This window comes from Coregonus lavaretus (genome assembly GCF_964263955.1).
Source record: "Coregonus lavaretus genome assembly, chromosome: 27".
NCBI classification, from domain to species: Eukaryota; Metazoa; Chordata; class Actinopteri; order Salmoniformes; family Salmonidae; genus Coregonus; species Coregonus lavaretus.
The window spans coordinates 38203903-38228534 of NC_140014.1; the positions used below are offsets into that span (position 1 = coordinate 38203903).

A 24632-nucleotide genomic window follows, 5' to 3' on the forward strand; every position below is an offset into this window, starting at 1 on the left:
ATGTACCAAGCCAGCCAATGCATCACGTTTTGTCTGACTGACCACCTGCCTCATAGACTTATAGGTCAGCCCTCATAACCTTCATATTTCCTTGACACTGTTGTTTTTCTGACATCCTACTCATTCTAGGCATCGGATGAAACACATATTATGTTCATAAACACCATACGCAACAACGACTTGGATGTCGTCACGAGGAACTACATAAACATCACGTTTGTCTGCCGCTACCCAATAAACTACATGGTCCAGCAGCCCAATGGGGAAAACATGATCAGAGTGGATGTCAAGTAAGATATCTAGCTAAGGTTTTAAAAAAAAAATCACATTTGGTAATAGATTTTCATTACGAGTTCATTAACGCATGGTTCAAACGGTATTTTACAATTGTTCACACAGTCTTAATTGGCCAAAACATCTGATCTAAAAGAGGAATGTTTTATGTTCTATGTGGTGCTTACAGTTTGTAGAAAACATCAATCCAATCACCTCTAAGATCTCTGTTGGACGATCCTAACTTCCACTTAAGTCGAATTTTCACTTTAGTCGTTCATGTAAAAAATGTGACTTTAGTGGAAGTTAGGATTCTTGTATCTGTAACTCGAGCACTGCATCTATACAATCTATACAATTCTCTCCAGGACCATCACTCTGAACACAGAAGATGGGAACTTCTCTGTGTCCATGTTGCTTTATAAAGACGAGGACTTTGAGGACAAGTGGACCACTGTGCCCTCCCTGACCCTGGACGACAACATCTACGTTAAAGTGTTGATGGTAAAGGTCACAATGTGATTTCATTCTGTTTGATTCAGTGGCATGTACCTGTTTTCTGTTCTATCTTTTCTTAGTGCCATTGCAACCACACTTGGCACCATCACACAGTCTTCTTAGGAATGGTGTTGTTGAAATATGAAATCAGAACTGATCATGTAAAGATAACCAGCAGATATTTAGTTAGGCTAGTTAACTGAAATACCAACAAATGTGGTGTGACTTACTGTACAGCTTTTGAATGATCAAAAACAGACCCTATAATCTGTGGAAGCTTACTGTGTCTGAGCTGTTTCTGCTTCTTGCTGGATAAAGATAAGCACCTTTAGTGTGTGTTGAGCTGAATGACCAGTCTTTGGCCCTGACCATAGACATAGGCTGCATCCCAAATGGCACCATATTCCCTACATAGTGCACTACTTTTTTTTTACCAGGGCACATAGGGCACTATATAGGGAATAGGGTGCCATTTGGGACATAACCCCAGTCTTTTGACATGACCATACACATACAGTACTTGTCAGATAGGGCGTTGCCGGGAAGGTAGCCTAGTGATTAAGAGCGTTGGGCCAGTATCCGAAAGGTCGCTGGTTTGAATCCCCGAGCCGGCTAGGTGAAAATCTGCCATTGTGCCCTTGAGCAAGGCACTTAACCCTAATTGCTCCTGTAAGTCACTCTGGATAAGAGTATCTGCTAAATGACCAAAATGTAAAGTATATTGGCCCTGACACTAGACCTTGTGGGCAGCTAATCAACTACTCAGTCTGTGACAGACTGGACAGTAATGTGAGTGCCGCTGCTCTTGATTCTCTCTCATCTCTGCTGTTATCACAGGCTGCTATCACTGCTCTGCTCTGCTGTTATCACTGCTCTGACCCCCTGCCTCTCTGCTGCTATCACTGCTCTGACCCCCTGCCTCTCTGCTGCTATCACTGCTCTGACCCCCTGCCTCTCTGCTGCTATCACTGCTCTGACCCCCTGCCTCTATCACAGGCTGTTATCACTGCTCTGACCCCCTGCCTCTATCACAGGCTGCTATCACTGCTCTGACCCCCTGCCTCTATCACAGGCTGTTATCACTGCTCTGACCCCCTGCCTCTATCACAGGCTGCTATCACTGCTCTGACCCCCTGCCTCTATCACAGGCTGTTATCACTGCTCTGACCCCCTGCCTCTATCACAGGCTGTTATCACTGCTCTGACCCCCTGCCTCTATCACAGGCTGCTATCACTGCTCTGACCCCCTGCCACTATCACAGACTGCTATCACTGCTCTGACCCCCTGCCTCTATCACAGACTGTTATCACTGCTCTGACCCCCTGCCTCTATCACAGACTGTTATCACTGCTCTGACCCCCTGCCTCTATCACAGACTGCTATCACTGCTCTGACCCCCTGCCTCTATCACAGGCTGCTATCACTGCTCTGACCCCATGCCTCTATCACAGGCTGCTATCACTGCTCTGACCCCCTGCCTCTATCACAGGCTGTTATCACTGCTCTGACCCCCTGCCTCTCTGCTGCTATCACTGCTCTGACCCCCTGCCTCTCTGCTGTTATCACTGCTCTGACCCCCTGCCTCTCTGCTGCTATCACTGCTCTGACCCCCTGCCTCTCTGCTGCTATCACTGCTCTGACCCCCTGCCTCTCTGCTGCTATCACTGCTCTGACCCCCTGCCTCTATCACAGGCTGCTATCACTGCTCTGACCCCCTGCCTCTATCACAGGCTGTTATCACTGCTCTGACCCCCTGCCTCTATCACAGACTGTTATCACTGCTCTGACCCCCTGCCTCTATCACAGGCTGCTATCACTGCGCTGACCCCCTGCCTCTATCACAGGCTGCTATCACTGCTCTGACCCCCTGCCTCTCTGCTACTATCACTGCTCTGACCCCCTGCCTCTATCACAGGCTGCTCTGCATACTAACTACAACTTGGACTCTAGTTCTCTCGCTCTCCCTCTCTATTTCTCCCCACAGTACCTCTATCCTATCTCAATTCAATTCAATGTGCTTTATTGGCATGGGAAACATGTTTACATTGCCAAAGCAAGTGAAATAGTTAATAAACAAAAACACAATTCTCAGAAATTAACAGTAAACATTACATTCACAAAAGTTTCAAAATAATAGAGACATTTCAAATGCTATGGCCATGTACAGTGTTTTAACAATGTGCAAATAGTTGAAGTACGAAAGGGGGCAGACGTTTTGATCAAGAGAGACCTTTAGAAAATATGCAAATGTTCTCTAACACTAAACACACAAATATGTATTTTACAATTATAAGGAAGGTGAAATCTTATAGTTAGTCATTTTATAATTTGATTATGCTGTATTTAGAAAGCACATAAGTGATTTCAAGCCTTTTTGTTGAATGGGAAATATATCATATAACATCTTTCATATTTTCATCATATTTGTACTATGTAATTAAGCTTGTGTCCTCAAAAGTGACTACACTTCAGTAATTGATAACTATTTTTACCAGAAAGGTGATATTTGAACCTTTCTTGGAGTATGCCGCATTACTAGTTATTGTTTATGGCCCTCATGATAAATAATTACTTTTGGGGATTACGTAGATTACATTTTAGTTTACATTTGGTTACATTTAACTGGTTAACCGGTATCCTCCCATCTACACTGATTGAAGTGGGGCTCTGTGGGGTCTGTTGTGTTTGTGAACAGAGCCCCAGGACCAGCTTGCTTAGGGGACTCTTCTCCAGGATCATCTCTCTGTAGGTGATGGCTTTGTTATGGAAGGTTTGGGAATCGCTTCCTTTTAGGTGGTTGTAGAATTGAACAGCTCTTTTCTGGATTTTGATAATTAGCGGGTATCGTCCTAATTCTGCTCTGCATGCAGTATTTGGTGTTTTACTCTCTCTCTGTTGACCTGGTCAAAATATTTAATGACTGCAGGCCTGAGGCACCTCTTTGTGTGTGTGTGTGTGTCACTGATTGCAGTCTCGGTTTGTCTCGCTCTCACTTAGATACCGGCTCATCTTTTGCTGCGTGTGGAGAGGTGCTGGGCTACCCCAACCAACGACCCATACAGTAACATCCAATACACCTTCATCAAGGACAGGTCTGTTCAAAGAGAAGTTCAACATTATATCACTGTGCATTATAAGCCCCTCTCAGCACATCTTGCTTTAAGTTTCATTCAGTTTATTGTTATTCATAAATGTGTTATGGAGGCCTATCTAAATGTATATTTTTGCAGTGTCACACTTTCAACCACATTTGACACCAGCACACAGTCCTCTGGGAATGGCGTTGTTGAATTATGAAATAAGAGCTGCTGAATTGCTTAGACAAGAGACCAGGGGTGACACAACAACTTCAGACCCCTGTCTCATGACACTGTCTGAGGCCATATAGATTTCAGACCCCTGTCACATGACTCGGGCCCTGTCTGATGCCGCATTCATGTCATGTCGGAAACTCAGACATTTCCAACTTGCTTACTCGTGGTAGAAAGATGATGTCCGAGTTTCCCAATTGTCATATATGTATATATATATATATAAGTATCAGAATCAACCAATAGGAAGCTCTACGCAACTAACTTACGTTTATTTTAAATCTGAGGTCCCGAGTGTTCGACATGATATGAACACGGCATCAGCCATATGCATTTCAGCTCAACAACTGTGCATGTCCTTGACAACCAGGAGGTATGTTGTACTGTTAGCAACAGCACAGCAATGATTTGCACAAGGACTTTTGTTTACTACGTCTGAGGAGAAAACACTTAGGAGGATCTGTCTTGTCATTCCAAGAATACTAAATGTTAATGTGTTTGCATTGCCATTATGAAAGATGGATATGTCACAATAGCAAAGTGCTCTGCTCTTACATTGGCATGTGTTCAATGAAAACAAGCGACTATAGATTCCTCGTCTGGTTTTTGTATCAGCTGTTGGAATAGTTTACCAGGAATTATAGGATTTTAATGGATTTCCCTGAGTTTTATTAACCAACACATTCTAAAATGTATGATATCTTATTCAATGGTAGCACATGCTGCCTCTGATACTGATACGATCCATTGCCTGCTTTGTCTGCCTGCTCTCTCTCTCTTTCTCTCCTTCTCTCTCTCTTTCTCTGGCTCTCTCTCTCGGCCTGTCTCAGCTGCCCCGTTTTGTCAAACGAACCGTTGACAGTGCTGAAGAATGGACAGGGGCCAGAGGCTATGTTCAGGATACAAATGTTCAAGTTCGTGGGCAGCTCTTACAAGAATGTGTTTCTCCACTGCAATGTTCAGATCTGTCACAACACACCTGGGGTCTGTCAGCCTGTGAGTGATCCCTCCTCCTTTCTTCATAATGATGATGCTCACTGGCTCCTTCAAACCCTAGTTTATAGTAAGGTCCTAACTGCTGTCATAAAAGAGAGAACGAAAAACACTTCTTTTTTTGCATTCCTAATATTACAATTAATTATCATTTTGGAAAATGTAAAACAACAAGTAAATATGGTAATGAGACTGGGTAATAATCCTGTAATTAAACTATATATTTGCTTGCTGTACCTTAATATTTCTCCCTAATTTCTATCATTGATTACTACCATCCATTTAACAGAACTGTTCTGGTGAGGATAACAATGGGCGGATGAGAAGGGATGTCACTACGGCCCATACAGTATCTTATGGACCAATCAGGCGACGTCTGCTTGAGAGTGACCAACCCAGCCTGAGTAAGTCTCCCAATAAAGGCTCTTTATTTACCATGACCAACATACTGTACTGGGTCGTGTTCAGTAGAGATAAAACATTTTGTGTTAGAGTGAAACAGGGAGGTACGTTGCAGATATAAATGCCATGATAGAGTCGACATGATTCCTTATTCTACATGCCAGAGAGGCATGTTTGTTCTTCATAACATATTTCTATCTGAACGTTCCAAAATGTTGTGTCCTGCTGAACGCACCCCAGCTCATTTATGTTTTCTGTTTTAAAATGTTTTGCTAAGCTGTGCCCTACTGAATATGTCCCTGCATCTCTGACTGATCGATCTCTTGCCCTGCAGATTCTGGTGTGCCCTCGGTGGAGACCTTTGCCCTGGCAGGCCTGTTAGCGGTCCTGCTGCTGATCACTGGAGTGTTTGGGAGGCTGTGGCTGCGAACCAGACGCTCCTACCCAGCACAGGAGACTCAGCTCACCCTGTCCAACATACACCACAATGCAGAAGTGGCCTCCTGAACTAACCCAGCAGTCCAAGCTATGAGAACTGATCTGAACCGGTGCACTCAGACACACAAATTAATGCATGCACAGGCATGCACGCACATGCACACATAAACACACATTACATTTCTGCATAAGGAAAGCGGAAAGTATGAATTGACTGTAGTTTTGTGTGTAAATAAAATCTCACTGTAGAAATTAAGAGGAATTTTGAAGATGTGATATGAAAATAAAAACTTGTCTCTGCACAGAGTTTTCTGTGTTTTTTATAGAGAAAAAATGAAGGTATTTCAAAGAGCTGTTCATGTGTTTAATTGTAATATTTCGGACCTTTTCCATGTCTAAGACAATATATTTCAGTGAGATGTAATATTGTGACGTTATTCCCCATCTATTTCAGGCGCACGTATCTAGCCAAATTTTGGTACGCTGCACGATGACGTAATCAACTAGCGCCACTTGTAGCTTTCAGCAGCTAGCCAAAGATGAGCTAGCTTGCTTTTTACAACACAGCGACTAGAGGCGAAAGACACGACGTGAATATTTGTAGCTGACTAACAGCTACAACATTGACGAACTTCTAGTTAATTGTGTGTGGCTAGTGTTGCTGCCGAATATAAAGACAAGACTCATTTGCTGTATCGTTTTTTACGGGTAAGCCAACTTTGCCAAGTAACAGTATTTTAACTGTATTATTGTGATAATCTAGCCAGTTAGCTTGCTACCATGTTTAATTAAATATTTGTTAACTATAGAACTACAGTAGTTAATTGTGTGTGGCTAGTGTTGCTGCCGAATATAAAGACAAGACTCATTTGCTGTATCGTTTTTTACGGGTAAGCCAACTTTGCCAAGTAACAGTATTTTAACTGTATTATTGTGATAATCTAGCCAGTTAGCTTGCTACCATGTTTAATTAAATATTTGTTAACTATAGAACTACAGTAGTTCTCGCTAGGCAGCATTCCTTCTCCTACACTGTAGGCTACAGTTTTCAGCGATTAGCTTCGCCCACGACAGGCTAATAATGTGAACTACATTTTGTCATTTAGCAGACGCTCTTATCCAGAGCGACTTACAGTTAGAGTGCATACATTATTTTTTGTATTTTTCATACTGGCCCCATGTGGGAATCAAACCCGCAACCCTGGCGTTGCAAACGCCATGCTCTACCAACTGAGCTACATCCCTACAATCCTGATGCTGTGTTTTAACACTTATAAACGTCAATAATCATGGCTTGCGATGTGCCTTTCGAAACATATGGCCCTTAACTTTTATCCCCGATTAAATAATCCTTCAAATAAAAAAGATACACTTACTGTAGCAGTTTTGCACAGATCCATACAGTTATGGGGGCCTCCATCCAACGAAACTACACTTCCCGAGTTATGCTTTTACACACAGGTGTTCAGAGTATGCTAATTAGCACAGGTGGTTGCCTCGTCTTCTGTCTGTTTTCTGTATACAAGCGCTGTAACATGGAGATATGGCCTTGTGGGAACCCTAACCATATTAAGGTGTGTATCAATTTAACCTTTTGTTTTTTTGAAAATGATTTCTCGCTGATATGAAAGATAAGGGCCTTATACTTCCAATACCATACCGCAAGCGACGCACGTTAATGTTCAGATTGTGCGTCGGGGCTCTTAACAAACCTCACCTATACATAAGACGTCTTCATCCAATGACCCAGTAAAATACTACTTGAGTTAAAAGTATTTGGGATTTAAATATACAAAAATAAATGAAATTGCTAAAATGTACTTAAGTATCAAAAGTAAAAGTATAAATCATTAAAAATGCATTATATTAAGCAAACCAGACCGCACCATTCTTGTTTTTTTAATTTAAGGATAGCCAGGGGCACACTCCAACACTCGGACATAATTTACAAACGAAGCATGTGTTTAGTGAGTCTTCCAGATCAGAGGCACTAGGGATGGCCATGTTCTCTTGATAAGTGTGTGAATTAGAAAAATTTTTGGGGGGGAGAAAAGTAGTCAGAAATAGTACAGTACCCCCCAAAACTACTTAAGTAGTACTTTCAAGTATTTTTACTTAAGTTCTTTACAACACTGCTCTTTTGTGTAATGGAATGGAACTGAGAGTCATGATCAATGGCTAAGTTAGAACAGGTTTGTTATAAACATCTTTGTGGCTAGATTATTGTTTATCTATCTTGCGCAAACTGGCACTGGTAGTAATAAAAGGATCTAGCTAGCTATGTGTGTGCATAGCTACTTCTTGCAGTGACTGAGTTCTGTCGTTGAAAGGTTTTTCCTAGTCGTATCTTATGAATTTCTATATATGAAAGTTACTGGAGAAAAAATGTAGCTAGCTACACAAATAACTTTACAACAGTAGCTAGCCATATCTGACTAAAAAGTTGAATTCTTAGCTACAACTACAGCAGGAAGTAAGCATATTTAGATGCAAGTTCGGTCCTCCCGAGTGGCGCAGTGGTCTAAGGCACTGCATCGCAGTGCTAGCTGTGCCACTAGAGATCCTGGTTCGAATCCAGGCTCTGTCGTAGCCGGCCGCGACCGGGAGACCCATGGGGCGGCGCACAATTGGTCCAGGGTAGGGGAGGGAATGGCCGGCAGGGATGTAGCTCAGTTGGTAGAGCATGGCATTTGCAACGCCAGGGTTGTGGGTTCGATTCCAGTATAAAAAATAAAAATGTATGCACTCACTAACTGTAAGTCGCTCTGGATAAGAGCGTCTGCTAAATGACTAAAATGTAAGTTTATGGATGATAGCTATACAGGTAACTGCCAAAATAAAGGAAAAACTAAATTAGGGATACAAATTATATTGAAAGCAGGTACTTCCACACAGGTGTGGTTCCTGAGTTAATTAAGCAATTCACTTCCCCATCATGCTTAGGGTCATGTATAGAAATGTCCAATTGCCAGTTATTTGGCCACCATGGCTAGAAGTAGAGGTCTCTTTGACTTTGAAAGAGGAGTCTCAAAGGAGCTTAGGGGGTCGTCTGTCACCAGATCTCATTTACATTTTAGTCATTTAGCACAGGGTTTCCCAAACTCGGTCCTGGGGCCCCCTCTGGGTACACGGTTTGTTTTTTGCCCTAGCACTACACGGCTGATTCAAATAATCAAAGCTTGATGATGAGTTGGTTATTTGAATCAGCTGTGTAGTGCTAGGGCAAAAACCAAAACGTGCACCCAGGGGGGACCCCAGGACAGAGTTTGGGGAAACCCTGATTTAGCAGACACTCTTATCCAGAGCGACTTACAGTTAGTGCATTCATCTTAAGATGGCAAGGTGGGACAACCACATCACAGGCATAGAAGAAGAAACAACTCAAAGTAGTTGTCAGAGGTTCAGGTTTTATTTATTTTTTGGGGGGGGTCGAGGTGAGGATGGGGGATTATTTAAGATACTGTTTGAAGATGGGCAGGGACTCTGCTGTCCTAGCTTCAGGGGGATCCTGGTTCCACCATTGGGGTGCCAAGACAGAGAAGAGCTTGGGCTGAGCAAGAGCTGCCCTCCGGTGGGAGGGTCAAGAGACCAGAGGTGGCAGAACGGAGTGCTCGGGTTGGCGTGTAGGGTTTGAGCATAGCCTGAAGGTAGGGAGGGGCAGTTCCTCTTGCTGTTCCGTAGGTAAGCACCATGGTCTTGGAGTGGATGCGAGCTTCGACTGAAAGCCAGTGGAGTGTGTGGAGGAGCGGGATGACATGAGAGAACTTGGGAAGGTTGAAAACCAGACGGGCTGCAGCATTCTGGATAAGTTGCAGGGGTTTGATGGCACAAGCGGGGAGCCCAGCCAACAGTGAGTTGCAGTAGTCCAGACAGGAGAGGACAAGTGCTTGGATTAGGACCTGCGCCACTTCATGTGTGAGGTAGGGTCGTACTCTATAGATGTTGTAGAGCATGAACCTGCAGGAGCGAGTCACTGCTTTGATGTTTTCAGAGAACAACAGGGTGTTGTCCAGGGTCACGCCAAGGTTCTTTGCACTCTGGGAGGGCGACACTGTGGAGTTGTCAACCATGATGGAGAGGTCTTTGAGCGGGTAGGCCTTCCCCGGGAGGAAGAGCAGCTACGTCTTGTTGAGCTTGAGGTGGTGGGCCGACATCCAAGTTGAGATATCTGCCAGGCACACAGAGATGCGTGTTGCACCTGGGTGTCAGAAAGGGGGGAAGGAGAAAAGTAGTCAACCCAATTGAACATTTAAGGGAGATTCTGAAGTGGTGCCTGAGACAGCATTTTCCATCAACAAAACACCAGATGATGTCTCGTCCCTCCAATAGAGTTCCAGACACTTGTAGAATCTATGCCAAGGCGCATTTAAGCTGTTCTGGGGGCAACACCCTATTAAGACACTATGTTGGTTTTTATTTTATTTTGGCAGTTACCTGTATATGTCCGATAATAATTACAAACACATGTCTAGTATTTTACAACTATAACTACACCCCCCTTTCATGGATGACCAGATATTCCAAAATGGAATCCTGTCCTGCTGTTGTATTTATAGTAATTCAAGGCCTGTCAAGCCAGACAACCCAGCCAAGCCCGGCAGTGCAACGTTTCTCCTTACAGACTGTCATGGTTGGCCGACAGTTGCTTATAAACATCTTCAGGTTCTGTCGTCATCAAGCTATGAGCAGGCCAGTGAGGCCAAAGATGGTGGATAAATTAAGATGTCCCACACAGAACCGTTTACCGGTGAAAGAAATGGTCACAGTTCCTGTCTGCTTAAGTGGCTCTCCCATATGCACTAATGCAATAGCAGCTGGGTCTGGTCTGCTTAGTTCATTGACTGTATATGAACCAGAAAAGGGAGCGAGTGAGATGTCCCGCTTCCTCTTCTGTCTCTGGTGAGGCCACTGAACCGGCCTCTGCTTCGTATAGCCTGGGGTCAAAGGTCATGAACCCTGTGGTCCTTTAGGTTCGATTCTAGAACTGGCGTGACCGTGTAACCCAAGACGACAAATGTTGTGAAATGTCATGCAGCAGCTTAAGAGATTTAGTAAACAGAAAGTCTGCGACGGCAGCAGGGAGCAGGCGCTATGCCAGCCTTTTAAAGGCACGAGACTCCATTGCCACATGTTCCGTGGCTAGAGAGCAGGTCAGTGGGATAATGTAACAGGACAGTATGTTTCTAGCAACTGGGACATGGCCTGGTTGCTTTTTCTATTCATAAACTGACTGTGGTTGAACTTGAATTTGTCCATTTTAATTAGACCTAATTTGTCCAATTTAATACATGTTTTTAATAATGTTTTTTTTGTCTCGTTATTGCAGGGCAGGTCACTTCACCCCTTCCTGCAATACAGCCCTCCCCCCTCCCCCCATCCACCTTTAAATCCATAAAATCAACATAACAAAGATGGAGGAGCTCCATGCCCACTGCCTGAACTGTGTGAACAGGAGGTGTATGATCCGCCCAGAGACCGGTATGTCCTGTGATCTAATTCGCTGCCCTCTCGTCTGTGGAGCAGTCTTTCACTCCTGTAAAGTGGAGGAGCATCATTTACTATGCCCGTTTGAAAGAGTGCCTTGCCTCAACACTGGATTCGGGTGCCCTTTCACTATCCCCCGGATCAAGATGGCTGAACACCTAGAGACGTGCCCGGCCAGTGTGGTGTGTTGCACCATGGAGTGGAACCGTTGGCCTGTGAGCTATTCAGACAGGAAGTCCTATGAGCACCTGAGCGATGTTGAAGTGGTGGAGCAGCTAGACATGGCCCTGGCTCTGCAAGATCAGAGGATGCTACTGGAGTCCCTCCGAGTCACCACCAACACGTCAGAGAAGGAATATAATAAACCAGCTGAGGAAACGCGCGACAAGATGGCTGATGTAGTGTCAGGTGTTCCAGAGACTGCCAGAAGTAATGGAACGGTTGAAATGGATGAGGCTGCTGCTTTGACTAATGGAGTGGTTGAAATGGATGATGATTATGCGTCTTATAGTGAGGTGCACAAAATAAACTTAGCAGCTACCTTGGACGTTCTCAGAAGTGCAAAGGACATTGACTTGATCAATGTAAATGTGGAAAAGAGCGGTGAGAGAAATGGGGTTCTCCATAGGGGAGAGGACAGTGATGATGATGATAATCATGATGATGATTTGAAGAATGTAGAGGTGAAGACAAGTGACACAGAGTCGGGCTGTGAGCTCGGAGCAGTGGGCGGAGTCGCAGTGGACAGACAGGGAGATGATGAGAGCTACTGGATAGAGTCTTCAGAGGAAGTGGAGAAGGACCACATGATGGGTCTTGCAGAGGTGGGTGGTCCTCCTCCTCTCAGTAACGCTTTCAACCATACAGGAGACGACCAAAATCACTTGGGACAGCGTGAGTGGATGGTTCTAAGCAGATCTCCGCCCAGACGCTCTGAAGTCAACAGGTTTTCAGACTTCAGGCCGGTGATGCCTTATCTCTCCATGCCTAATATAGTAACACCCCGGGAACCCTCTGGGCCCCACCCTCCCCCACGGGAACCCTCTGGGCCCCACCCTCCCCCACGGGAACCCTCTGGGCCCCACCCTCCCCCACGGGAACCCTCTGGGCCCCACCCTCCCCCACGGGAACCCTCTGGGCCCCACCCTCCCCCACGGGAACCCTCTGGGCCCCACCCTCCCCCACGGGAACCCTCTGGGCCCCACCCTCCCCAGGAACCCTCTGGGCCCCACCCTCCCCCACGGGAACCCTCTGGGCCCCACCCTCCCCCACGGGAACCCTCTGGGCCCCACCCTCCCCCACTACCCATCCACCTGCCTCTTCCCATGCCACTCCCTAATCTGGAACCCTACAACGTGCTCCAGCATCTGCCATTGGAGATAGAAGACAGCTGGCTGGAGAGGAAACTTCAGAACCTCCAGGTGCTCAGAGGGATGAGTGTGTTTACGTTTAACGGGCGCAGGGCTCTGATGTCTGACCCCTGTCTGTTCAGAGCCAAAACAGAGGACAGGTCAGTGGACACCTCAGACCTGGAGGTAACTGACGATCCATTGGGGCTCCATGGAATCGACCTGATCACGGCAGCGCTGCTCTTCTGTCTGGGGGACTCCCCTGGGGGCCGCAGCATCTCAGACAGCAGGTTTGTAGACGGTTACCGCATCGACTTTGGTACCCAGACCTTCTCCTTCCCCTCGGCTATACTGGCCACTAACACCATGGTGGGGGACATCGCCTCAGCGTCGGCCTGTGATCACGCTAGCCCTCAGCTCTCCAACCCCAGCCCCTTCCACTCCCTCAGACTGGACCTGGTTCTGGAGTGCGTGGCCCGTTACCAAACCAAGCGGCGCACCATGTTCACCTTTGTGTGTGGACAGCTGTTCCGCAGGGACGAGTTCTCCTCGCATTTCAAAAACGTTCACGGGGACATCCACGCCGGGCTGAACGGCTGGCTGGAGCACCGCTGTCCCCTGGCCTACTACGGCTGCACCTACTCCCAGAGACGCCTCTGTCCCTCTGTGCAGGGCTCCAGGATCATCCATGACAGACACCTGGGTTCGTTTGGGGTGCAGCCCGACATGCCTCCCCAGTACGGAGATAAAACCCTCCCCAGGAATGCCTGTCGGTTCGGGTCCACCTGCGACCACCTGAGCTCCCTGCCCTTCGAGGTGCTCCAGTATGTGGCCAGTTTCCTGGATGGCTTCAGCCTGTGCCAGTTGTCCAGGGTCTCTCGGACCATGAGGGATGTGTGTGCCAGCTTACTACAGTCCAGAGGCATGGTGGTGCTGCTCTGGGAGAACACACGAAGGCCTGATGGGTCGTCCTCATGGCAGATCCGAAACAAGGTTAGTCACTCACTGTGCATGTCTATTAACATCTGTAATTAATTGTAGTTAGTCTCATTTTCCCATAAATCTATGATCAGTGGAACAGTACGATAGTTTGAGATGCTCATGGGGATCTCGAGTTCACAGCTATTTGCTGACCACTGAATGCATGCTGTCCTGTATCAACAAACTAGTCAACTAGATTAAAGGCTTGGCATTGCAAAAGGACAAACACAAGCAGGAATACAATATGACATACAGGAAATAAACGTCTTTATCATTATTGGATGATAACTAATTAATTTATATTATTCTGTTTGACAACCAGGTGTGGCGATTCAGCACGGCCTTCGGTACGGTAAACGAGTGGAAGTTTGCCAACATCGCCAATATGGCCGACCATCTGAAGAAGTGCAAGTTTAACAGCATCACCTGTCGGGACGAGGCTATCCCTCTGCCCTGCATGTGCTTATCCAGAGAGCTCACCAAAGAGGGACGCTCACTGCGCTCAGTCCTCAAGCCAGTATTATGAGTAACGCCGTAGAAAGGTTGGGAGTCCATGGGTACGTCTGAAATGACACCCTGTTAAAAGTAGTGCACTATGAAGTCATTAGGGGACCATTTCAGACGTAGCACATTTCAATCAATTATAGTAAGTTCTTACAGAAGTACTCCCGGAATTCACTGAATTGAAATGCACTCCAACCCTGCTCTATGATGAGCAAATACAAAATGCTGCTATCGTTCTCTTCCAGACTTGACAGAAAAAGCCTGAATTGTTTTCAATGCAACCTATTTGATATGTATACACACTGAGTTTACAAAACATTAGGAACACTTGCTGTTTCCATAACATACTGACCAGGTGAATCCAGGTGAAAGCTATGATCCCTTATTGGTGTCACTTGTTAAATCCACTTCAGTCAGTGTAGATGAAGGGGAGAAGACATGTTAAAGAAGGATTTTTAAGCCTTGAGACATGGATTGTGTATGTGTGCCATTCAGAGGGTGAATGGGCAAGACAAAATATTTAAGTGCCTTTGAACGGGGTATGGTAGTAGGTGCCAGGTGCACTGGTTTGATTGTGTCAAGAACTGCAACGCTGCTGGGTTTTTCACACTCAACAGTTTCCCGTGTGTACCAAGAATGGTCCACCACCCAAAGGACACCCAGCCAGCCAACTTGACACAACTGTGGGAAGCATTGGAGTCAACATGGGCCAGCATCCCTGTGGAACGCTTTCGACACCTTGTAGAGTTCATGCCCCGACGAATTGAGGCTGTTCTGGGGGTGGCTCAATATTAGGAAGGTCTTCTTAATGTTTTGTACACTGTGTATATATTCATATTGTTACCGATGTACTGAATAGATTATTTAACTTTTACAGACTGTCAATGTGTAAATACATTTATTTTTATATGAATAACTAAGTCAATACTGTGCCGTATTGCCGACAAAAGAAAGTGGAGCCTTAACTTATGATAAACGCTTGATTTCTGGTCATGGGAGGGTTCAGATGGGGATCTTTAATGAGTAGATTTCTCATTGACCCCCGGCTAGAGTGATTTACGACGTCTTGCATGGTTTTATATACTTAGGGTGATCATGATTTTTGTTAAGTTCGAGTCAGCGGATCATGTCATTACTTTGTTAGCGGATCATGTCATTACTTTGTTAGCGGATCATGTCATTACTTTGTTAGCGGATCATGTCATTACTTTGAGTCAGCGGATCATGTCATTACTTTGAGTCAGCGGATCATGTCATTACTTTGTTAGCGGATCATGTCATTACTTTTAGTCAGCGGATCATGTCATTACTTTGTTAGCGGATCATGTCATTACTTTGTTAGTGGATCATGTCATTACTTTGAGTCAGCGGATCATGTCATTACTTTGTTAGCGGATCATGTCATTACTTTGTTAGCGGATCATGTCATTACTTTGTTAGCGGATCATGTCATTACTTTGAGTCAGCGGATCATGTCATTACTTTGTTAGTGGATCATGTCATTACTTTGTTAGCGGATCATGTCATTACTTTGTTAGCGGATCATGTCATTACTTTGAGTCAGCGGATCATGTCATTACTTTGTTAGTGGATCATGTCATTACTTTGAGTCAGCGGATCATGTCATTACTTTGTTAGCGGATCATGTCATTACTTTGTTAGCGGATCATGTCATTACTTTGTTAGCGGATCATGTCATTACTTTGTTAGCGGATCATGTCATTACTTTGAGTCAGCGGATCATGTCATTACTTTGAGTCAGCGGATCATGTCATTACTTTGTCAGCGGATCATGTCATTACTTTGTTAGTGGATCATGTCATTACTTTGTTAGCGGATCATGTCATTACTTTGTTAGTGGATCATGTCATTACTTTGAGTCAGCGGATCATGTCATTACTTTGTTAGCGGATCATGTCATTACTTTGTTAGTGGATCATGTCATTACTTTGAGTCAGCGGATCATGTCATTACTTTGTTAGCGGATCATGTCATTACTTTGTTAGCGGATCATGTCATTACTTTGTTAGCGGATCATGTCATTACTTTGAGTCAGTGGATCATGTCATTACTTTGTCAGCGGATCATGTCATTACTTTGTCAGCGGATCATGTCATTACTTTGTTAGCGGATCATGTCATTACTTTGTTAGCGGATCATGTCATTACTTTGTTAGCGGATCATGTCATTACTTTGTTAGTGGATCATGTCATTACTTTGTTAGCGGATCATGTCATTACTTTGAGTCAGTGGATCATGTCATTACTTTGTCAGCGGATCATGTCATTACTTTGTCAGCGGATCATGTCATTACTTTGTTAGCGGATCATGTCATTACTTTGTTAGCGGATCATGTCATTACTTTGTTAGCGGATCATGTCATTACTTTGTTAGCGGATCATGTCATTACTTTGAGTCAGCGGATCATGTCATTACTTTGTTAGCGGATCATGTCATTACTTTGTTAGTGGATCATGTCATTACTTTGTTAGCGGATCATGTCATTACTTTGTCAGCGGATCATGTCATTACTTTGTTAGTGGATCATGTCATTACTTTGAGTCAGCGGATCATGTCATTACTTTGTCAGCGGATCATGTCATTACTTTGTTAGCGGATCATGTCATTACTTTGTTAGCGGATCATGTCATTACTTTGAGTCAGCGGATCATGTTAAGATTCAGACCCAACTTAACATGTCCACACTACATGCCATTATTGTCAGTGGAACATTTACTATGTAGCTATTTAAGGATTCAATCCGATCCCGCTTGTAGACAACACAGATTTGAAAGGCAATGTTACTGCGTTAGTGGGGATCGCATTCAAGGTCAACTCTGCAGATGTCAGCTCAATTAGAAATGACCTTTAAATGTCGATCAGAATGTATCCCGCCTTAACTCCACCACCGTCAGTATCAGACTGGACAACAGTGTTGACTGTTTGGTTGTCTTTCTGTATCCACTCTCCTGCTGATTGGTTGTCTTTCTGTATCCACTCTCCTGCTGATTGGTTGTCTTTCTGTATCCACTCTCCTGCTGATTGGTTGTCTTTCTGTATCCACTCTCCTGCTGTTTGGTTGTCTTTCTGTATCCACTCTCCTGCTGATTGGTTGTCTTTCTGTATCCACTCTCCTGTGCCTCATTTGATAAAAATTTTACTTCTGTGAAAACCATTTGTGTGAATACTTGTTATAGATCAGTGAATCCTGCAGGTCCGGGAACGTTGGTATAACGTAGCATCAGGTCATTTAGAGTTGATCAGTAAGGAAACTGATCATGTCAATCAATTAGCTAATAATCAGTCAGTCGTGGTCATGGCTATAAGTTAAATGAGTGTTTTTATCTTTGTGTGTTCCTCTTGGCACTACGTAGTCTCTGTGTTCAGAAGTTGCCTGCTGTGTCTCAGGGTTTGTAAAGCAAATATGCCTCCCAAATGGGACCCTATTCCCTATACAGTGCACTACTTTTGACCAGGGCCTGCATAGGGCTCTGGTCAAAAGTAGTGCACTGTATAGGGAATAGGGTGCTATTTGGGTAGCAGCCATGAAACTGCATCAATAGTGCTGGCCATTACTTGTACTGTATTGCCTGATTGACACTACAGGGCTGACCCAAACTGTACTGTACGGCTCTATAGTGTGAATCGGGCTTATGTGTAAAAGATACACCAATCTATCTACCAGTCTTCACATGGAGCAGTCACTTTGTTGTCATGGTGATAGAGGGTGGTTAGTTCTAGGACCGATGCACCGTTCAGTATTACTGCTGTGTTTTATTGCAGTGTTGGTATTGACACATTCAATTCCATGTCCTCAATAGATCTTATAATTATCAATAACCTACCCATCATTTGACATGGTTTTCTCTGATTTGAATATTAGTTGAAAATCTGGAAGTGGAGTGCAAGATTTAATTAATCGGTCTAAAAGATTGTGTTGATGAAATTAAGGCCGGGATTCAATCCGATGGCAGGTTGAAGACAATGCGGCTTTAAAAGGCAATGTTTGCAGAGATCGCATTCACAGTAAACACTGCATATTTCGGTTCAATTGGGAATTACCTTTAAATGACGCATTGTCGGCGAAGCACGATCGGATTGATTCCCGCCTTAAATCATGGGTTTAAGATTGAGTTGTAAGGGCCCGACTTGGATCTTAAGGGCACAGTTTGCATCTGTTATTTTTAAAAGGAAGTAAACGTTTATTTTACCATATGTTCTTCTTCTCTGAATCCCTGTACTGTTTGTTCTTCCATGTGTGTTTTATTCCATTTTGGGGGGAAAAAACAAGTGCAAACTTTGCATTATTGCAATCATGAGCGGGTCTAAAATTCTAACTTTTCGCTAGGGTCTGGGTCGGGTCCTGTTTGATTGTCATCGGGTCTCGGGTCAATTTAACTACAGCTGATAGACCCGAATGGACCCAACATATTTATTTTACGCTAATACGGTGAATGTATTGACTTATAGAAGACCTAGCCAACATACTGCATAAAGACCTATTTGTAAACCAGAAGAGCAACTTGACTGATCAAAAATATTTTTGGGTCACTCAGGTCTGTTCTAGTATGGGTCTAGGTCTGGTTGTTCTCAGGTCCGAATTTAACCTATTGATCATCCCCACATTATAGCCTGGGCCCAGATCTGTTTGATGTTTAGCCAAGTCTGATGGTCGTTGATGATCAATGACCATAGGAGTTGGCAAAACAGCACAAACAGATCTGGGACCAGGCCAGCCATGTTTCTGCTCGAGTCAGATTTATTTCCCCTTTTTTTCTGCATGTGAGTGAAGAGATTACCGTCATTCTTAAAAACATGATTTATCCATCAAATGCAAGGTTATTTTTCACCCTACAATAACCTTTCTAATGGTTGTGTGTGTGGCTAGAAACACTGGAAATATCTGTATTTGACTACATTTGTATGGTAGCATTTGCAACAATGAAATCACAGCTTTAAACAAGGGGCTGCATTTCTGTAGTGTTAAGTGAACATTTTATCATAAACCGCATTGTAAGCTGGCAGTGTGATTTAGTTTGAAACTTTTCTTCAACAATGTATGTTATAAAGAGGCGATTATTTATGTATTGCTCAGTTTACTAAACTCTAGTTAAAAAACGCACATTGTTGAAGAAAGGTTTGAGATTAAATCATGCTGCCAGATTACAATGAGGTTTATGGTACATTTTGCACTTAAAGCTAGAATCCTTAATTGAAACAATAACTAAGGGACACCCCACCTCTGTTTTGGTAAAAAGCTGAGGGATGGGCCTGGAGAAATGTAACTGCTCAAATTCATAGACAGATCTATGGATGCAAGTAGGAGGACTGACCATCCATGATATCAAAATAATAGTTTTAACCATGTTTTGAGGCGATACAGCGTTTGTTTACATTTACATTGTTTACAAACATTGGAGTAAAACAAGCTTCTATTTTGGGTTCTGATGGGGTACGACAGGTGAACTAAACTCATGGGGAATTTATAAGTTATATTCTTCAAGAATCAATGGGTATCATTAATTTAAGTCCAAAAATGGATGTGAGCAACTGAGGATTCTAGTTTTAAGACGTTGCTTTTGCTCTATGAAAACGTTTGCCCACGGTGACTTACAAACTTGTTTTACATGTTTTGTTTAATGTTTTGTTTTAGCGGCCCTGGAGTATAAAGCTCCTTCACATACTGTATCTCATCAACAGCATTTTCCTTTTCATTACCAATAAAAGTTAGTTTTCTTTACTTGCTACAACATGGTCTAAATATCTTCTACGAGAACAGCATCATGTTTACTTGCTACAACATGGTTTAAATATCTTCTAAGAGAACAGCATCATGTTTACTGATAGTTGAGTCTTAGCTGCTAAAGGTGTGCAGGAGACTGGAGGAGGTTGGGCCTCCATCAGTGAGGTCTGGTAGCAGGGCCTCCATCAGTGAGGTCTGGTAGCAGGGCCTCCATCAGTGAGGTCTGGTAGCAGGGCCTCCATCAGTGAGGTCTGGTAGCAGGGCCTCCATCAGTGAGGTCTGGTAGCAGGGCCTCCATCAGTGAGGTCTGGTAGCAGGGCCTCCATCAGTGAGGTCTGGTAGCAGGGCATAATGTCATGAAATAGAAATCATGTCAGACCAGACAGGTGTATATCTTTAGATGTGGTTATTAAATCAGCTATGGCAGAGAACTAAATATCTCACTATTTACAGTTACATGAGATGGGAAGTATGCAGCTCTAGCAGGGCAGAAATTTGACGAAGTGACTTGTTTGAAAGGTGTCATCCTATGACGGTGCTGCGTTGAATGTCACCGAGCTCTTCACTAAGGCCAATTTACTGCCAATGTTTGTCTATGGAGACTGCATGGCTGTGTGCTCGATTTTATACACCTGTCAGCAACGGGTGTGGCTGAAATAGACGAATCCACTAATTTGAAGGGGTGTCCACATACTTTTGTATATATAGTGTATGTGCCTTTGTTAGAAAATGTAAAGACATTCCACTTATTGTTATCTGTAATGTAAAAAGAAATTGATTTGAATGATTCAGGGGGATGATATACTGTAGCTACCTGTTGGTGGAGCGGTCTGGGGGATGATATACTGTAGCTACCTGTTGGGGGAGGGGTCTGGGGGATGATATACTGTAGCTACCTGTTGGGGGAGGGGTCTGGGGGATGATATACTGTAGCTACCTGTTGGGGGAGCGGTCTGGGGGATGATATACTGTAGCTACCTGTTGGGGGAGGGGTCTGGGGGATGATATACTGTAGCTACCTGTTGGGGGAGGGGTCTGGGGGATGATATACTGTAGCTACCTGTTGGGGGAGGGGTCTGGGGGATGATATACTGTAGCTACCTGTTGGGGGAGGGGTCTGGGGGATGATATACTGTAGCTACCTGTTGGGGGAGCGGTCTGGGGGATGATATACTGTAGCTACCTGTTGGGGGAGGGGTCTGGGGGATGATATACTGTAGCTACCTGTTGGGGGAGGGGTCTGGGGGATGATATACTGTAGCTACCTGTTGGGGGAGCGGTCTGGGGGATGATATACTGTAGCTACCTGTTGGTGGAGCGGTCTGGGGGATGATATACTGTAGCTACCTGTTGGGGGAGCGGTCTGGGGGATGATATACTGTAGCTACCTGTTGGGGGAGCGGTCTGGGGGATGATATACTGTAGCTACCTGTTGGGGGAGCGGTCTGGGGGGATGATATACTGTAGCTACCTGTTGGGGGAGGGGTCTGGGGGATGATATACTGTAGCTACCTGTTGGGGAGGGGTCTGGGGGATGATATACTGTAGCTACCTGTTGGGGGAGCGGTCTGGGGGATGATATACTGTAGCTACCTGTTGGGGGAGCGGTCTGGGGGATGATATACTGTAGCTACCTGTTGGGGGAGGGGTCTGGGGGATGATATACTGTAGCTACCTGTTGGTGGAGCGGTCTGGGGGATGATATACTGTAGCTACCTGTTGGGGGAGCGGTCTGGGGGATGATATACTGTAGCTACCTGTTGGGGGAGCGGTCTCTTGGTACAGCCGTACTCCGTCTGGCAGTGTGTCAGGACTCTCTGAGTAACCTTAGTGACATTTGAGTTTGTTTGTACTGTAGTGGAAATCACTTGGTGACAACTGATGATTGATTTTTGGTCGATTGATTGACCTCTACTATTCATAATAAACTAAGGTTATACATTCAATACTGTATCTTAAAGGCTGCTTTACACAGGCAGAACAATCCTGGTTCTTTTTCCACTAATTGGTCTTTTGACCAATCAAGTCAGCTTTTTTGCTAATAATTGGGCAAAAGATCAGAATTGGGCTGCCTGTGTAAACAGCCTGTGCCAGGTTACCTTGTAAAAGGGATACAGCTGCTCAATGACGTGGGAGTGACGACATAACCTTCTCCATCTCAGCATGTGCAGGTACTTGATCTGGGCCAACAGGTAGCATCAGTCTCCATAAAACTAGGAGGGGGGCGGGAGGATATCAAACTTTTTATACTGGTCAGTGCTGTAAAGTAGTTCTGGGTGATGTGTTACATTGTCGACTTAGGGTGAAACAGGTTAAAACCTTTTTCTATTCGGTAGAACCATAAATATATGACTATCCCAGTGACATTATCATCCGTCCAGTTGACCTGGTTCAGGAGAAGAGGCAGACTCAGGTGTGCACTTCTGACTGAGGCAGCTCTTCAGCTCTCACTGTACTTCATCAGACAGAGACACCACTGACACTGCCTCTGCCACCGGAAGACCTCTCGTCAGGACCTGCTCTCTCTCCATACGGGAAGTAGGATACATCTTTAGGAATTGGAACTGAGCTATAACAAGTTCCAAAAATTAATGGAATAGACTAAAATAAAAAATTGAAATGACTGAAAAAAATACTATCTAACGGACAATATCACAATCACTGGCTGGCATTTAAACCATGACCAACTATGTTTTGCTCACAGACATTTGTCTGTACCTATAAGAATGGGAGGGAGTTTCTAATTTATATCTGTCCGGAGACAGCTCTGGTTCGGTCAGCTCTACCTTTGCAGTAGAGCAAAGTTTGTAAACCACCTTGGACACGACAGGACGTTCTGGAGACTCTCTATGAGTAACAAACGCAACAGCAACAAACATGTTAATTATGAACAGATGTAACACTGCACAATCAATGGGCAGATCTCTACTGGTGTAATCCAATCAAAAACATCTCTGGGGAGAGATATTGTAGTGTGTAGTAGTTTTCTCAATAAATCTTGCGAAACACAAATAAACTAATTTAAGTGAATCATTGGCTCCTGAAAGCAACTCCAAACTGGTTCCTCTCCCAAGCTTGTTGTCCAGAGTATCCATGAAGACTAGGGGGTCATAAAAGTCTATACAGGCTCCTGATTTACGTTGTTATGGGAACCTATACATACTTTTGACCCCTAGAGGGCACTAGAACTCCAATAACACCTATGATCCAACTGGATTGCTGACCTATGCAAATCAGAATTTTCTGATAGACAATACCCATGTGCCCCGTCCCCCAACAAAAACACAAATATATTTGTTCAATCAGTTAGTGGTAATATTTGTATGAGCTGCTTCTTTCATTGGTGAATACACTTCATTCTCTTTGAATAATTTCAAAGGAGATAAATGCACTATCCTCTTGTAAAATATTTTTATTGGTAATCTACACAGTGTACAAAACATCAGGAACACCTTCCTAACAGTCTCAATTCGTCAGGGCATGGACTCCACAAGGTGTTGAAAGCGTTCCACAGGGATGCTGGCCCATGTTGACTCCAATGCTTCCCACAGTTGTGTCAAGTTGGCTGGATGTCCTTTGGATGGTAGACCATTCTTGATACACACTGGAAACTGTTGAGCGTGAAAAACCCAGCAGCATTGCAGTTCTTGACACAAACCGGTGCGCCTGGCATCTACTACCATACCCCGTTCAAAGGGCACTTAAATATTTTGTCTTGCCCATTCACCCTCTGAATGGCACACATACACAATCCTTGTCTCAAAGCTTAAACATCCTTCTTTAACCTGTCTCCTCCCCTTCATCTACACTGATTGAAGTGGATTTAACAAGTGACATCCATAAGGGATCATAGCTTTCACATGGATTCACCTGGTCAGTATGTTATGGAAAGAGCAGGTGTTCCTAATGTTTTGTACACTCAGTGTATTTAGCAGATCTTAGCTTAAAACAATTATAATTACAAGTATAAACTTCCGCCATACATATCCAAAACCATTATCAGCAATTTCGATAAGTCAGGTATACCTTTATCTCTTGCCCGTAGATATTTACCATACTGTACCTTTCAAATATTTAATTATTCTATTATCAACTACCCTAGCTGTATTGAAATATCTCAACACGCTCACTTCTCTTGGATACAGGGAAACTGATTGGCTCCAACAAAGGATTGGCACATCCAATAAGAAATGGTCACAAGGTGCACTTCCACCAATAAGTCCACAAGGACAAGGGAGTGTTCTAATTCCTTTGTCACCATAAGGAGAGAAGGCTGTGATCGCCTGGACTGAACTGCATTATGAATGAATGACTGTGGATAGATGATTAACAATAATGCAATGTGGCTTGTTGAAGTTATTAATCAAGTTTGCCTCCACACACCATTCTATTCCTTCCTATCCCAAAAAGGCAGAACTATAGAAATGCTCGGTTATTAACAGAATCTGGTTGCAACCCCCCATTTTAAGGCGGCATGTCTCCCTAGCAACCATTTCCTATAGCAGGATGTCTGAGGACAAATGACATATAGGAAATCTAATAATGTTCTTATAAAGGGTTCCCCTTTGTCTCAGAACAGAGCCCTTCAGGCATTTTGCTATATAAATCCAATCAATTATTGTTCGGTTACATTTGCAGCAGCAGCGGAGTAAACA

General features: G+C 44.2%; 1 protein-coding gene across 1 annotated transcript; it reads left to right on the forward strand.

The window, feature by feature from the left end:
* Positions 1 to 11327: 11327 nt before the first annotated feature.
* LOC311102927 (F-box only protein 30-like) lies at positions 11328 to 20138 on the forward strand (the record flags this gene model as incomplete). Its single annotated transcript, XM_084144417.1, has 3 exons — positions 11328 to 12425; positions 12693 to 13742; positions 14053 to 20138. 3 exons carry the CDS (start codon positions 11328 to 11330, stop codon positions 14254 to 14256), a joined length of 2352 nt encoding a protein of 783 aa, XP_084000543.1. The 3' UTR covers positions 14257 to 20138.
* Positions 20139 to 24632: the final 4494 nt, after the last annotated feature.